Source organism: Bacillus rossius, chromosome 3 (genome assembly GCF_032445375.1).
Source record: "Bacillus rossius redtenbacheri isolate Brsri chromosome 3, Brsri_v3, whole genome shotgun sequence".
NCBI lineage: Eukaryota > Metazoa > Arthropoda > Insecta > Phasmatodea > Bacillidae > Bacillus > Bacillus rossius.
The window spans coordinates 121,459,005-121,473,065 of record NC_086332.1 but is presented as its reverse complement, the minus strand read 5'-3'; the positions used below and the strand labels follow the sequence as shown (position 1 = coordinate 121,473,065).

Below are 14,061 nucleotides of genomic sequence, written 5' to 3'. Positions count from 1 at the left end.
CTATTGCCTATGTCTTCAAGAACCAACCGGTAAATCTGTCCAAGAGTGCAAAACAACAGCAGAATAATACACACAAAAATATAAAAATTGTATGATATCATCAAAGTCTGGAAAGCTTACGACAGAATTATATATTTTCCTTAAAAACTATTTAAACCCTTATGTGTGAAAGGAACAGTCTACTTATTGACTCTTTGAAAGTACAAATAAAAATTGCATTAGGATGAATTACCTATTTGTACGATTAAAATAATTCCTCCATAGTGTACTGCTCTCATTCAACCTTGTGACGTCTATTTTTAAAGAATTAAAAATTAAAATTAAAATTTTCAAAATTTTGCTTCTTATTTAATCAAACAGAATCGAGAAATACATTCTCGAGAAGATTGTATAAAAAAACAATAGTTCACCATCAATTTCATTGCCAATTTTTTATAAAATAATTATATGTGCTTGGTATGCAGCAAAACTTAATGAAGACAGAGAAATATTCATGAATGTAAATGAAGATGGTTTTCCAACTGATCTTCTGAAAGAATATTGCTCTTGTAAGTGTTTGTCATTTATTTGTTAGTTAGATGCCAAAACATTTGTTTCCGTATTATTGATGTTATTTGTATGTACCTTAATGAAAAATATATGTAAACTTAAACAATCTAACAATCTGAACTATTTACTTCCTATAATAATCATTTGTCACTATTATTAATAATATACTTATTAATTATTTTGTATTATTATAATTAAAATGGCATGTAATATGTATTCAACATGTTACATTGGTTTTTTTAATGAAAGCATTTATTACAATATAATTTTAATATTTATACATTAAAATTGCTTATTTTAAAATATTTTAAAACAAAAACATAAAAAACAAAATGTGATCTAGACCGAGATTTGAACCCTGAACGACTTGGTGGTAGCAAAGAACACTACTAAGCTGTTCAACGGCTGCTGATACTTATTAGTATATAAGCTGAGCTGAAATGTTTGAAGGCTTTTTCCTCAGCCTTCTCTAAATATTAACACAAATATTGTGCATTTAAATATGTTGAGTCAAATTACCATTTTATATTTATTGATTTAACTGACTCAATGACACATTCATAATTTGATTTTACAAAAATCAGCTCCCAAGGGGAGTTGCGGGGTGTTGAAAATTAAAATTTCACGTTTTTTCACAATAAGTTCTACAAAATTTAATTTTGACACCATCTTTGTCTCCATTGCAACAACTATTGCATTGTTGTATTTGTAAATCTTTATTTGACTATGACAAGTCTCTTCACTATGTGGTAAGCCCATACAACACCGGGTGCTTCAGCTAGTATAATAATATAATAATAATGTTGAATCAGTTCAATAAGGTTAAGGTTTATTTGTAGGAAGTATTTACAGACTGATTTCAGTCACTTAAGCAAAAACAAATATACAAACATGTACTTAGTGTTAATATGTGTTTTAAAATGCTTCAGGTTAATATTTTAGTAATACCATATAAGTATAACTTCCAACACATGCAGAAACTTTATAGCTTTTACTGTTTAGTGAATTTTCACAAGATGGGCAGGTCAAAAGCCAAGGTTTTATCAGAGCCGTTTCTAATAGTTTAAAATTTTCAGGATGTTTTGTGCTTTTCTTCTATCTGCAGTTTATGTTGGCATACGTTTACGATTTAGGCAGTGAATTCTAGTGGCGTGCATAGAGGATATGTGTGTGTTTCGCATCCAGATATTTTGTATTTGAAAATCAACTGTTTTATTTACCAGTTTGTTTATCAAGCTTTGCTTTATTTTAAAAAATTCTACATTAAAAATTGTGTCAGAGTTTCATATTATAAGTTTATTTGCAACATAAACAACATGAGAACACATGAGTTTGCTTGTTACTGAAAGACTCACATTTTTTTTACTCTCTTTTCATAATCCTCTCCAATATTAATGAATAGTAATGGGGACAATGCACTACCCTGCTTCACTCCGATGGCTTGTTTAAACCAATTTGTTTGTCATCCTCTTCCAGTTCTCACCTTGCACATACTCCTCAATCTACTCTTTAAATCTTCTTTAGTCCCAGCTTCTTCCATACCACTCCAAAATCATGTTATTTAGCAAGCTGGTGAGTGGGAAGACTCTGTTAGTTACGTTACAAGCAACATCTGGAATCCTCTGTACCAGGTAAGATTACCCTTTAAGACGAATCATAGTCACGTTTATCCAAAAAAAAATGTCACTGCTAACTGCAAGAACTTTAACTTGGTGTTAGAAAACTTATGATTTCAGTAAAAATATTTTCTACAAGTTTAAGAATGATTCAAAAGAGCATAATGTATAGTGACTATTAATTTTAAAAACTCAAAACAGTTGAAGAAACTAAACTGTTCATGCACTTAACTTTAATCAACACATTGATATTATTGGTATGACTTGGCCAAACTTCAGTCACAGCCACAATGTTTAGTACGATGAAAGGTCTTTGATCCTGCACATGCAGAACCACAGCCAGTCGGACTAGGGATTTTGACAAGACTATCTAATGATGATGTAGTTTTAGCGGGAAGTGTAACAATGTGAACTGTAACCTGCCAGAAAACAGGAAACACTCTACTGAAATGAAAACTCACAGTAACGATAAACTCTGCCAGCACGGCAGAAAAGCGACACAAAGGCCAAGATCTGAACGCGAGTGACTCAATTGTTGCTGGACTGCAGAAAGTACCAAACCAATAGAATGCTGGATTAATGACCTTTACTACAAGTTGTTGTAGACTTTAGCTAGATATAAATGACCCCACAATATTTGGTCTGCTAGCCCCAGAGAAGTAAATGAAACTTGCCAGAAGCTGTAGGCTCTCGTCAGTGTACTTGTTCCTCTGCAGAACTGCCGTAGCTGCCTCCACCTCCGGGACATCTGCTGCGACCAGACAGTACTGCATCAACACCACTGCTCCCAGCACACACTTCCATCAAACTTCAACCCTGCTTCGTGAGCAAGACAAAGTCATATCATCAAGAGGACGATAATGTTCCTGAAGAACATTTCTTTTTAGTGTAAAGTAACAAAATACAATTTTTACTAATAAAATAAGGAATCTCTAAGATTTAAGCTACATTTAAACCTGATAGTTACACCTCTGCAATAACTCAATGATAAACCATGGGATAACATACTTAACTAAATATATTTATGCATGTTAAAGTTTTGTTTTAAAAAAAGTTTATGTGGCATGAAGGTACAGACTGAGAATAATACTAGTCTAGCATAATTTGAAGAGCAATAAGAGCAGAAAAATTGGTTGGTTCTGGAAGGAAAAAAATTTTATGAATGAGATAAGTTTTTAAGTTTTATTTTAAGGTCAATTTCATTTTTAAAACTGGAGATACCTGGGTAATTTTTTTTTCATACATTGTATATATTCTTAAAGTGTATTACTTGACAAATATAAAACTAAAATAATTCTTAGTACTTTTCCACCAAAATCATCTCATTTTATTGACACCTGACACACGAAAGTAAAATCATTAGTAATAAGTATGTCTAGAACAAAACTACACAGAAAAATAAAAATAAATTGCCAAATTTTCATGTGTTTGATAAATGAACTTACATCATTAATGTAAAAAGTGATAGTAAAAACAGATGCAAAATCAAACCACATACATAATATTAATTTCTTCCAATCTATTTAGTTAATACATTTTGCTACAAAATTCATTCTAAATAAATTAGTCAATAAAATTTACCATGTAGTAAAAGATTAACTTTATGTAATTTGAATTAACAACATGTATGGAATTACTTAAATGTTGGTAAAAGGTGTATTACCTTGCATTTCGGTGTTATATGATGTATTGACACGTTTTGCTGTGTTTTTTTAAATTTATTGCAATTCACCATATCATCTTGTTCCTAATCATAAGCCATACTCTAAATCTGCAACTTGACACCAAATAAATAATAATGATACAGATTATAGTTCATGCTGATCCTCAGTCTAATCCAACTCTCTGTGTGTAGTCTCACACATCCCCTTCTTGTGTGCCAGCAATGGGCAAGTCAAGTCAAGTGCGACAGACTGCCGCTGCACCGGCCCTGCCTTGGCTGGCCGGGTGCTCTCAGCACATTCTTGTTGAGTGATCCTCTTTCAGCCACTACACTCATCAAGTTATTACAATACTTCCACGTTTCCTCAAAAATGTTTCCTTTTATTATACTTGGTTCTACAATACTCAGTAGTCTATGAAGGCGTTCAAGTCAAAAATAAATTCAGTTAGTCCAGTCACCGAAAGTTTGTAGAGGGAAATTGAATGAACGCAATTTTTGAGTTTGGGACTTTGTTTGGACTTCTTAGGAGGCAAACATACTGAAGGTCCCCACTCCTGAAGGGAGCAGAGGGCACATAGAAGATCCCTTTTTTCGGTTTTTTGCTTTTATCTTGAAAACTATGCATCCTAGCAAAAAGACCACTCTATTCATAACAAATGAAAAGTGTTGTGATTGTATTCACACAACACCCAGCCAGAGCCGTCCAGGAGCAGAGGGGACACGATCCCGGGGCTCTAGCTGCCCAGTTGAGTTTTGAGATTTTTTAAATGCTTGGGTTTACCTTGGTAGGACAAAAATTATAAGTCTATTGCTAATGCAATTCGTCTGCAACCTTACAAATAATGTGATACCATCGGTATACTGCCAAAATTTACCATTCAAAAAATGGCAAAAAAGTGATTAGATTACTATCTGCCAAATAAAGAGCAGAGGTATAACTCAAAAAAATGCCCAGTCATTATCTCAATCAGTAGATAAGTAATTAAAATGTCTCAATAACTAATATACTTATTGCTTGTTAAAAATTGATGTTAACTTATTCAGTATTGTCACTTTTAGAATCGGTCACTTTTGACAGTGTAGGCTACCAAAAATATGCACAGATAATGTCAAGAATTATAGTCACAGTATTGTTTAGTCTTTGGATTTTTTTTAATTGAGTGGTTTGAAAATTTGTGCAAATTTGGACAAATTATTTTCCCCCAGGCCCTAAATCCCGCTTCACAATCACCTTTACCTTGACGTCGACCCAAGTCTCCCCTGCTCATAAAGTCCGTTATGCTGCGCCAACCCCTAATCCTCCCCTGCCCCGTGCAGTGAATGTGTGTTGTGTGAAACATATTTTATATTCAAGAACGTGTCATTTTTATTATTTGTATCTATTATAATTTTTTCGTGAACTTTTGCTATTATAATTATATGTCGATCTAAAGTATAATGTTAATTGCTGTAACCGGGCGACGAAGCCGAGGCCAACACCCAGAATCACTCCGAGCGCTGCACGTGTCGCGAAGGGGACGGGGGGGGGGGGGGGGATGACGGGCGGAGAGGAGAGTCGCGGCAGGAGGGGGCAGTAGTCATCTGGCGGCCGAGGAAGGCGGTCGCACGGCGAGACGAGTGCGGCAGCGAGACGTGAGCCAGAACTGGTGAGACTGGATCCGGGCGATCGGAACTTTCACATTCACGGGCGTTACGCTATCGGTCGTCATTGTAACTAATTTATTTGTAAATAAGTTTTTTCTTGGTTTTGTTAAGGCGGGACATTGCGCACATCGGCGGACACATGCGTGCCGCAACGGGACGGACTTCACGTCGCTGGCGACGGCGTTCCAATTTAATTGGTTTCTCACTATCATAGGGAAGGGGCAGAGACCGTTCATCATTCGCATAAAGAACCAGGGGGTGCAGTCCGCACTTGGCGCCTGCCCAACCCCAAACACGTGCAGCCGAGCCTCACTCCGCGGAGGGACGGGTGTTGTGCCGCGGATTGCCCATGTACCTAGATTATGCGAAGGGCTCAATAAATACTTGTGGTCAAACTGTCAAAACATCATTGTAGCTCGGATAGTGTTAATTTCCCTCGCCACGAGGCCTGAACCCTCCCTGAGAATACTACGCAACCCGCATCACGGGGGTGATATCCGGGGTTACGACAACCTGTCCTGTTAAAGTCATCAAATTTGATTCATCAATGTTTTGAATAAAAAATATATATTACAACATTCCAATTTTGATTTTTCAAACTACAGGATGTGGCAACATAACTTTTTTTTTTCAAAATGCAACAAAACCAATTTTATGAATCAGAAAATTTTATTTGTTTTTTATAAGGTAGGTAGCCTACATATCTAAAGTTTTGTTTTATACAGTTTTGAAAATCATATCGGGTAGGTGACACCCTTCATTGTCTATACACTGAATAAGCCAATTTCTGGCATTTGTCATGATGCTTACCAGCATAGCAGCAGGTATGTTAGCAATTTCTGCCTGGATGTTGGCCTTCAGGTCTTGTAGAGTCCTTGGATGGTTGACATAAATGCAGGATTTCAAAAAAACATTTATATAAAAAAATAACACAAAAAAAATAGCTAGAGACCAAATTGGGGGAGTGGACTGGCCACTTCCAATCGCCCCTTATTGAGATGAGGCGCTCGCCGCGCTCCAGGGAATGTTCCCTCAAAACAGCTACTGATGCCCTTGAAGTGTGAGCCATTGGAACCAAATGTCCCCTAAGTCCAATTCATCAAGTTGTGGAAAAAAAATTCCTCCATGTTCACATACCGATCTGAATTCACTGTCACTTTGACCTAATTTTCTTCAAAAAACCAGGGACCAAAAATCCCAGCTGAGGACATTGCACTCCACACTGTGACTTTAGGTGAATGCAAACGCCTTTGATGCAGTTCTCGGGGATTGGTGTCAGACCAGTAGTGCATGTTGTTTGTTGACACTTCCACTCAAATGAAAAATGGCTTCATCACTAAAAAACCATTGCGTCCTCAGGAACGATTTTGAGAAGCGTCTCACATGCATTCCTCTGAGAATTGAAGTCACGTTCGAAGAGTTCCTGCACAATTGCCAACTTGTACGGATGGTAATGAAGGCCATTGTGAAGAATTGGTCTCGCTGATCAATTGGCAAGTCCAAGGGCAGATGCATGTTGGCGCGCAGAACACCGTGGGGTTTGCAAGATTATGTACAGCTCTCACTGCCTCAATGTTCTCAGGTGATCTGATGGGCCAAAGGATTCCAGTACTTCGTCTTGACACACTCGCAGTTTGTCTGAACGTATTGACCCATGTAACAAATGATTTCCAGACAGGGACAGGGCCCAACGGGGCTACATTGAAGCGATTTCCGAAGGTGCGTTGGGTTGCGATCACAAAACATACGTCGAAAAGAAGGCCTCGACTGCTAACATACGCTCCTAACTGTTCCAACGCATGCTGGCAACTGACCAGGGTAGGGAACAAAACTTTAGAACCACACCTTTCGAATAATACTACGCCCACCCGGCTTACAACCTCTACGGCCTGAATGGTGCACATTTCAAAAAAGGAAGTTATTTTGCCACATCCTGTAGCTCAAAGAATTTTTGTTGTAAAAGTACACAAAAATTTGTCAATTCTACAGATTCTTTATTGGGGAATACTGGGAAAATGGTACATTTCTAGAAAAGTGTTTGTATGGTTTCAGTAACATTCTGTCATTCAGGAACTAGAACAGTAGAACATGTTATTCATAATTGGATGGTGTACAAGTACAGAAATTACAACACAGCCCATTGCCTCAGTAATGAACATATTCTCTCAGAATCTGTTTATAAATCACTGCCCGAGCGCTGTTACTAAAATTGTATGCAAAGCGAACCAACAGCCCAGGAAGACTCCTCAGAAAATCTAACAACCACTCATGACCAGGTAGGTTTTCTTTAAAATTTTTAATTTATTTCCAATTCTATTGAGATTATTTCTCACGTTAACTTTTAGCAAATATCAAACTTATCTAAATGAAACTCAAAATCGCTATCTACTTAATCTACTAGATACATTCAATGAAATAATTTCCTCTTGCTCTGTAAATAGTGGCGGTTAACCTGGTTTCTTTGAATGGTAATGTTTAAATTCGGTCAAAATTGTTCTCAAAATTTTATACATATCTTCGTCCTTCCTATGCGTGATAATCTACATAACACCGAAGCTAAACATAAGTTTCCTTAGGAATAATCTGCATATTTGCAAGCTCCGACTTTTCTTCTATATGCCCGTGGCTTTTACCCAGTGTTGCCAACAATTTAAAAAACTTCCAACCAGAAATGAGGTCAAAAACCACTAAAATTGCACCAAAAACAACTAGATTACGTTTTACACATTTTTACACGGTGACAACAAAAAACATTGCTTCAAATATGAAATAATATATTTTAGAATGATGTTATAAAAAAAATTGCAAAAGGCTTTTATTTAACTCACCTAAAATTTGATTGTTAGGAGATAATCATCCATCTTGTCAATATTATCTTCATTAGTTACGCCTAAAGATGATGAAGTCGATGGTACACTGGAAGTGTGTTGAGCGATGGAAGTTGATGGCATGCTGGAAGTTGATGGTGTGCTGGAGGTTGATTGATCGCTTGTAGTAATTTTGGAAGATTTGTATGTGTCCATAGTTCCTATTTTTTTAACGATGTGTGTAGGAAGTTTGTAATAGTGACAACATTGTTTTTTCCTATGTAAACCAAAACGAATCCCCAAAATAGAGTTCACCATTTGTGTGTTTATTTTATTTCTTGTCTTCGTTTTAACAAGGTTTAACTGACTGAAAATTCTTTCAACTTCAGCGTTAGACCAAGGAAGAACCAATCGCGACAACACGAACCCCGCTAATACTTTGAACGGATTTGTGTTACTAGCATCTTGATAATTAAGAACCTCACCCCAAAAACTAGTGGAATTTGAAGTGTTTTTTCCATTCAATAAGTGTTAGTTTATGCCACTGAGATTCAATTTTGTCTATCAAGTTGCTACTTACATGTGATATTTCCAGTAAAGGAATAAGAGACTCTTTTAGTACTGTAAGTGCATTGGAAACTGAAAGAAGAGAGACTTTTCTTAGAGTATCAATGTTATCCGGCAATCTTTGTTGAAGTTGTTTTGTTATAGAGCAGAAAAATGTCACACACTTGTTCCTTATATCATTTACTTAGTAGTGGACCTCAATTTCGCTATCTTATTTTCAAACAAATATCGTAAATATGGGTTATGGTCTAAGTGTTTTTCAAAATCATTGCTGAGAAAATTTCTCACTACAGAATAGGTGGGACGAACAACTTTTTTTTGAAGAAGAAAAAAAGTGTCAAAATTTCACTCACCAATTTTCATAATATTCACATACATACTCTTAATCATTCTTCTATATAGCTACACAGTTTATAACAAAAAAACTAATGGTAATCCTGCAGGCAACATGAGCTCTGAGTTAAACTAAATAACCACATCTATTAGCTGCACTAAAAAGCAGTCTGGCAGTAGTACGACAGTTAATACTCTCCAAATCAAATAGTAAGGGGAATCCCAGTCTTTTATCTCTCAACACAATGCACAGTGCGGGAATCCCCTGCAATCACCCCCCTCTCTTTTGGAGTTTAGTTTCCGCGCAGGTAAGCAAAAACGAAACTGACACACAAGCTATGAATTTAAGTCGAAAATTGTCAAAAAAAATTAATCCTAAACAATTACATTTCAACTAGAAATTTGATGAAAAATGACCAGATTTCCCACTAGCAACTAGATCGTAATTTTATCCACTAGACGATTAAAAAAACAACCAAATCTAGTTGTAAAACAACTAATTTGGCAACACTGCTTTTACCCAAAGGCTATCATGGAACGTTAATTCACTCACTTAAAAAAATATTTCTAAAAAGAATTTAATTTCAGCGATGAGATAACTGTCCCGTTAATACAGAGGTAAAGTTAGTAATCCTATGTAAAACACTTCAACCTAACAAAACTATTAATAAAAAAACACCAAATCTATTAGCGGAACACTCCATTTTATGAATAAATGCGGCAAATAAACTACCTTTCAAATAATGAAAGCAAGTGTTAATCTGTTTAAGATTGGAACTGCTGACTCGAGCACTTATTTTTTGAAGCAAAATATTGGAGGGAAAACATTACAGTGTTTCCATTGATGTTTGACATACAAATAATGTATCATGAACATGGAAGTTAAGAACTGTCAAACACTAGCTCTAAAGCTAAGTTACCGATTGATTTCCATAAGAATTATAACTTAAATATCGAGCACACGATTAAGTCAAAACTACATTTCCCAGTTTATGATTGACATAGAAGTCTGACGCCGACCGCTAATGCTCCTCTATGTCGCATAGACCACTATGCCTCATCAACGTCTCGCAAAGGCATGTGCACCGAACGCGCTCGTGCGCGCAGCAAAGTGTAGTTCGTGCGACGAGGCGAACGCCAGGCAACGAGTGCTACGCCGGCGGAAGGATCCGGCCGGGTGTGGCATATCCCTCCACCGCACTACAACAAATTAATTTATGTATATTTTTCCACAGGTTTTTATTAAACATTATTTTTCATCAATTAATATTTCAGTCCTGTCAAAATTATATCTCACTGTGTGTTTTGTCCCGAACCTGGCCAGTTCAGTTTCCCGCGAAATTCACACGTTTCCGCGGGAGGGCTGGCGGGGGAAGGGGGTCGCGCGCTGCGACACAGTCCGTCTCCTTCAGGAGCTCTGACAAGCCGGCAGCCTGCGCGCAACGCGGAACCATCAACCTTTGCTTTCACCGACATGTAGTTTCAAAAGTGTATTAAACTTTTACGTACAGTTCCGCGGTCGGCCTCAATCTACCATGAGGTATTTAACTTAATTAAATCAGTGCTCCAAGATGAGTGTTCTACGTAATGCGTAAGTACTGTGGGAAGTCTACGAGACTTTACGTCGGCGCTTCACGCCCCAACTTAGCTTACCGGCTACTTAGTTTTGGCCCGCACGGGGCAGCCAGCAGGCGACACGTGCCACCGAACGTACTAACGAATCAGTCCCTGGGACACATCTAGGTATCACGTATAGTCGCCGGAGACACGGGCCTACGTGCCACTAGCCCAGTTTATTAAGTGTTATGTAGTAGTGAAATGTTTGTTCGTCAAAGTGTAATCGGTCATGTTAGAGTTTAGGTATCGCCGCTGCACGGTAACGTGCCACCAAATGTACTAACGAATCAGTCCCTGGGACACATCTAGGTATCACGTAGAGTCGCCGGATACACGGGCCTACGTGCCATTAGCCCAGTTTATTAAGTGTTAGGTAATAGTGAAGTGTATTGTTCGTCAAGATATCGTTCGTCATGTTAGAGTGTGTTTTGTAACCGCCGCACCACGTGTACAAGTCCGCCCCTCACGCGCATTAAAATCGTGAGCCGCCACTGAGGAAGTGAGCTGCGCGTGTGACTAGTCGCGTCGGGAAAACCGTTACGGCCAGAACGGGCAGCATCATGTAGAGGGCTGTGCCGTAATAAATTCATCAAATATCTTCCAGGAACTTTGTGTTATTCTTCAGGCGTCCCGAGTGGCCATAACAGCTCGGGGGGCCCTACTGCGTTAATCCCTACCTCTAGCCACAAGGCCGAACCCTCCCTGAGATCTCGAACCCAAACAAAAATCACGTAAAAAATCATAGGAGGTAGCAGGGACGGCGTCAAGTCGTTAATTCCAACCAATTACAGCACAAAACACATGGTCGGCTATTGTTCGAAATGGAGAAGCAGTTTTGAAATAGGTTATTGACAACGTCTAATAAATCGATGAATGCTGGCTGCACGCACGCAAAATTATCCCACTACGGACATCCCACTACGGATGTCCCACTACGGATGTTTATGCATGCGTGGCATCTCTCTGGTATGTTGCGGACGGTACAGAAAACTCGGTTGGCACGTGGCGGCGTTCGAGGTTATTGTTTTGCACCGTGCCACGGGAGTATATTCGCAAGGAAATGGCGTTCTTACAAGTACGTATTATTTTAATTACTAGTGTAAATCAGTATATTTAAACAGTGTTGTATGAGTATTGTTTTAGCTGTGTAACTAAATATTTATTGCTGGTATGATATTTTTCACACTTTAGTTTGACATTGGTAATTATTTGTCATGAGTTTTTATTTGATCAACTAAATCAAACACCGTATTATAGTTATGAGACCACGAGCGTGTATATATTTCGAGTCCAACAGAGAATATGCTAGTTAAAAGAAATTCAAACAAATATTCTGTGTGGAATATTATTTATTTATAACATCTGAAAAAATAGTTTCCAATATGGCCTCGTGGCTGTGTGGTTAGTAATGCTGACTACCAATCGATAGGTTGACAGGTCAACTCCCGGTGGCAGAATTTTTTTTTTTGTACTTGTAAAAATAAATACGGCGCGCACGACACTTCAAAAGTAATAAATATATTTGAATTAATGAATTCAAATAAAAGTAAATTTATTAATTACATTGTAGATTTCTTTTCACTCCTTTGTATCCATACAAAATAGTGATAATTTAATAAAAATGATTCAATTTTATTCATAAAAGTATGCAGAGGTATATTTTATAATATAAAAGATAAAAAAAAAATTTCTTCTTTAAAGAATATAATATTTTTAATGCCTAAATGGTTTGGTTGCAAAAACCTATTACGGCTCAGTCTCAGGCTAAATATGATATTTCATTTTCTTCTGGATCAATCATTTCATCAATGTTTTGTTATGACGTTGACATGTTAAACTATCGTCCGTAAACCGACTTTACAGACAACCAATTTTTCTTCTATCATTACATCATCTTCTACTTAAATGTCAAATTCTGTTGCATAAGAATGTTTACTCATGTCTAAATTAATAAGTAATTACAAATATACGAATTCTAACCAAAAATTCTGCCTCGCTCGGTCCAATAAATGGACATAAACTTCCGGCTGAAAGGTTCCGGTTTGTTGTGATTGGTCGCTTCCCTTAAGTCTTAAAGAAAAATATAAAAATATAACTATTTCTTAAAGGCTAAAGTCATTATATGGTTTGCACACGACCCATCAAAATTCACACACGACAATCTGACGCCAGCCGATAGTGCGCCTCTTAGTCGCACAGGCCGCGATGCCTCTCCGACGCCTCTCAAAGCCGTGTGCCACGAACACGCCCGCGCGTGCAACATGGTGCAACGAGTGTGAGTGCACCGAACGACCCGCAGCTAGCACCACTACCGGCCACCTCGGCGGAAGCACTCCGCCGGGTGTGGCAATGTGCTTCCGCCGGACTATAATAGCATCAAGGGCACATGTTTTCTCTCACAGACATAAACTATGTAATGTATATTTCATCAAATGTTTTTATTTGTTAATTCCATTGTTCAACGTGCGAATAGGTCCTAAACTTGGCCGCGTCTGTTTCCCGTGCGCTGCGCTTCTGGCGCGCAATTGGCAGGCCTGCTGTAGCGCTGTGCTACACGAGTGAGTCAGTACCCACCGGGAGCTCGAAGAGGCTGGTTGTCTTCGCGCAACGTTGAGAGGCCACCTTCGCGCTAATTCAGCAACCGCATCTAGATCGTGAGTACAACACCACTGGCCATGCATCACCGCGCATCACCGCGCATCACCGCGCATCACCGCGCAGGTCTTAGCAGCAACGTCCGCCACGTACTGTTCGCTCAAAACTCCCCCCTCTCCATAGTAAGCGGGGTCATCGCCGAACAGCCGTACACGCGCAGAGCTCTCTAACCCCGAACAGTCGCGGCCAGGGGATGGATAGCACCATGTAGAGGTTGATGTGTAATAAAAACCACACTTCACGTAGCAGAGTGCATCATTTGTAGTATAAGGCGTCTTGGGTGGCCTAAACAGCCCAAGGATCACCTCTACGAACACGTCCCTGCCTCCCGCCACTTGGCCGAACCCAAACCCTGAGACCCATCCCGCAAGACTTGATAGCTTTGACGGGGAGGCAGCCTGAACGGTGTCAAAATGGCGCCCAACGTGGGGCAACATAACAACGCCGCAAACGCCATCCGAATCGCTGAAAATCCGGCAGAGTTACGCGTAGGGACAGCACAAAGGGGAGAGAAAGCGCGCGCAGACGTGCAGGCGCCGCGGAACGGGACGCGCCGGGGTAATCAGGCCACACCACCCCCCTCCAGCACTAAGATCGTTCGCTCACTCCC

At 38.8% G+C, this 14,061-nt stretch overlaps 1 protein-coding gene across 1 annotated transcript in view; it reads right to left on the bottom strand.

Moving 5' to 3' along the window:
• LOC134531211 (dynein axonemal heavy chain 2) overlaps positions 1-14,061 on the bottom strand; it is an 864,487-nt gene that overhangs the window by 814,376 nt on the left and 36,050 nt on the right. Inside the window, exon 2 of the mRNA XM_063366870.1 lies at positions 2,840-2,916. Coding sequence (XP_063222940.1) covers positions 2,840-2,916 — 77 coding nt within the window. The remainder of the gene's footprint in view (positions 1-2,839; positions 2,917-14,061) is intronic.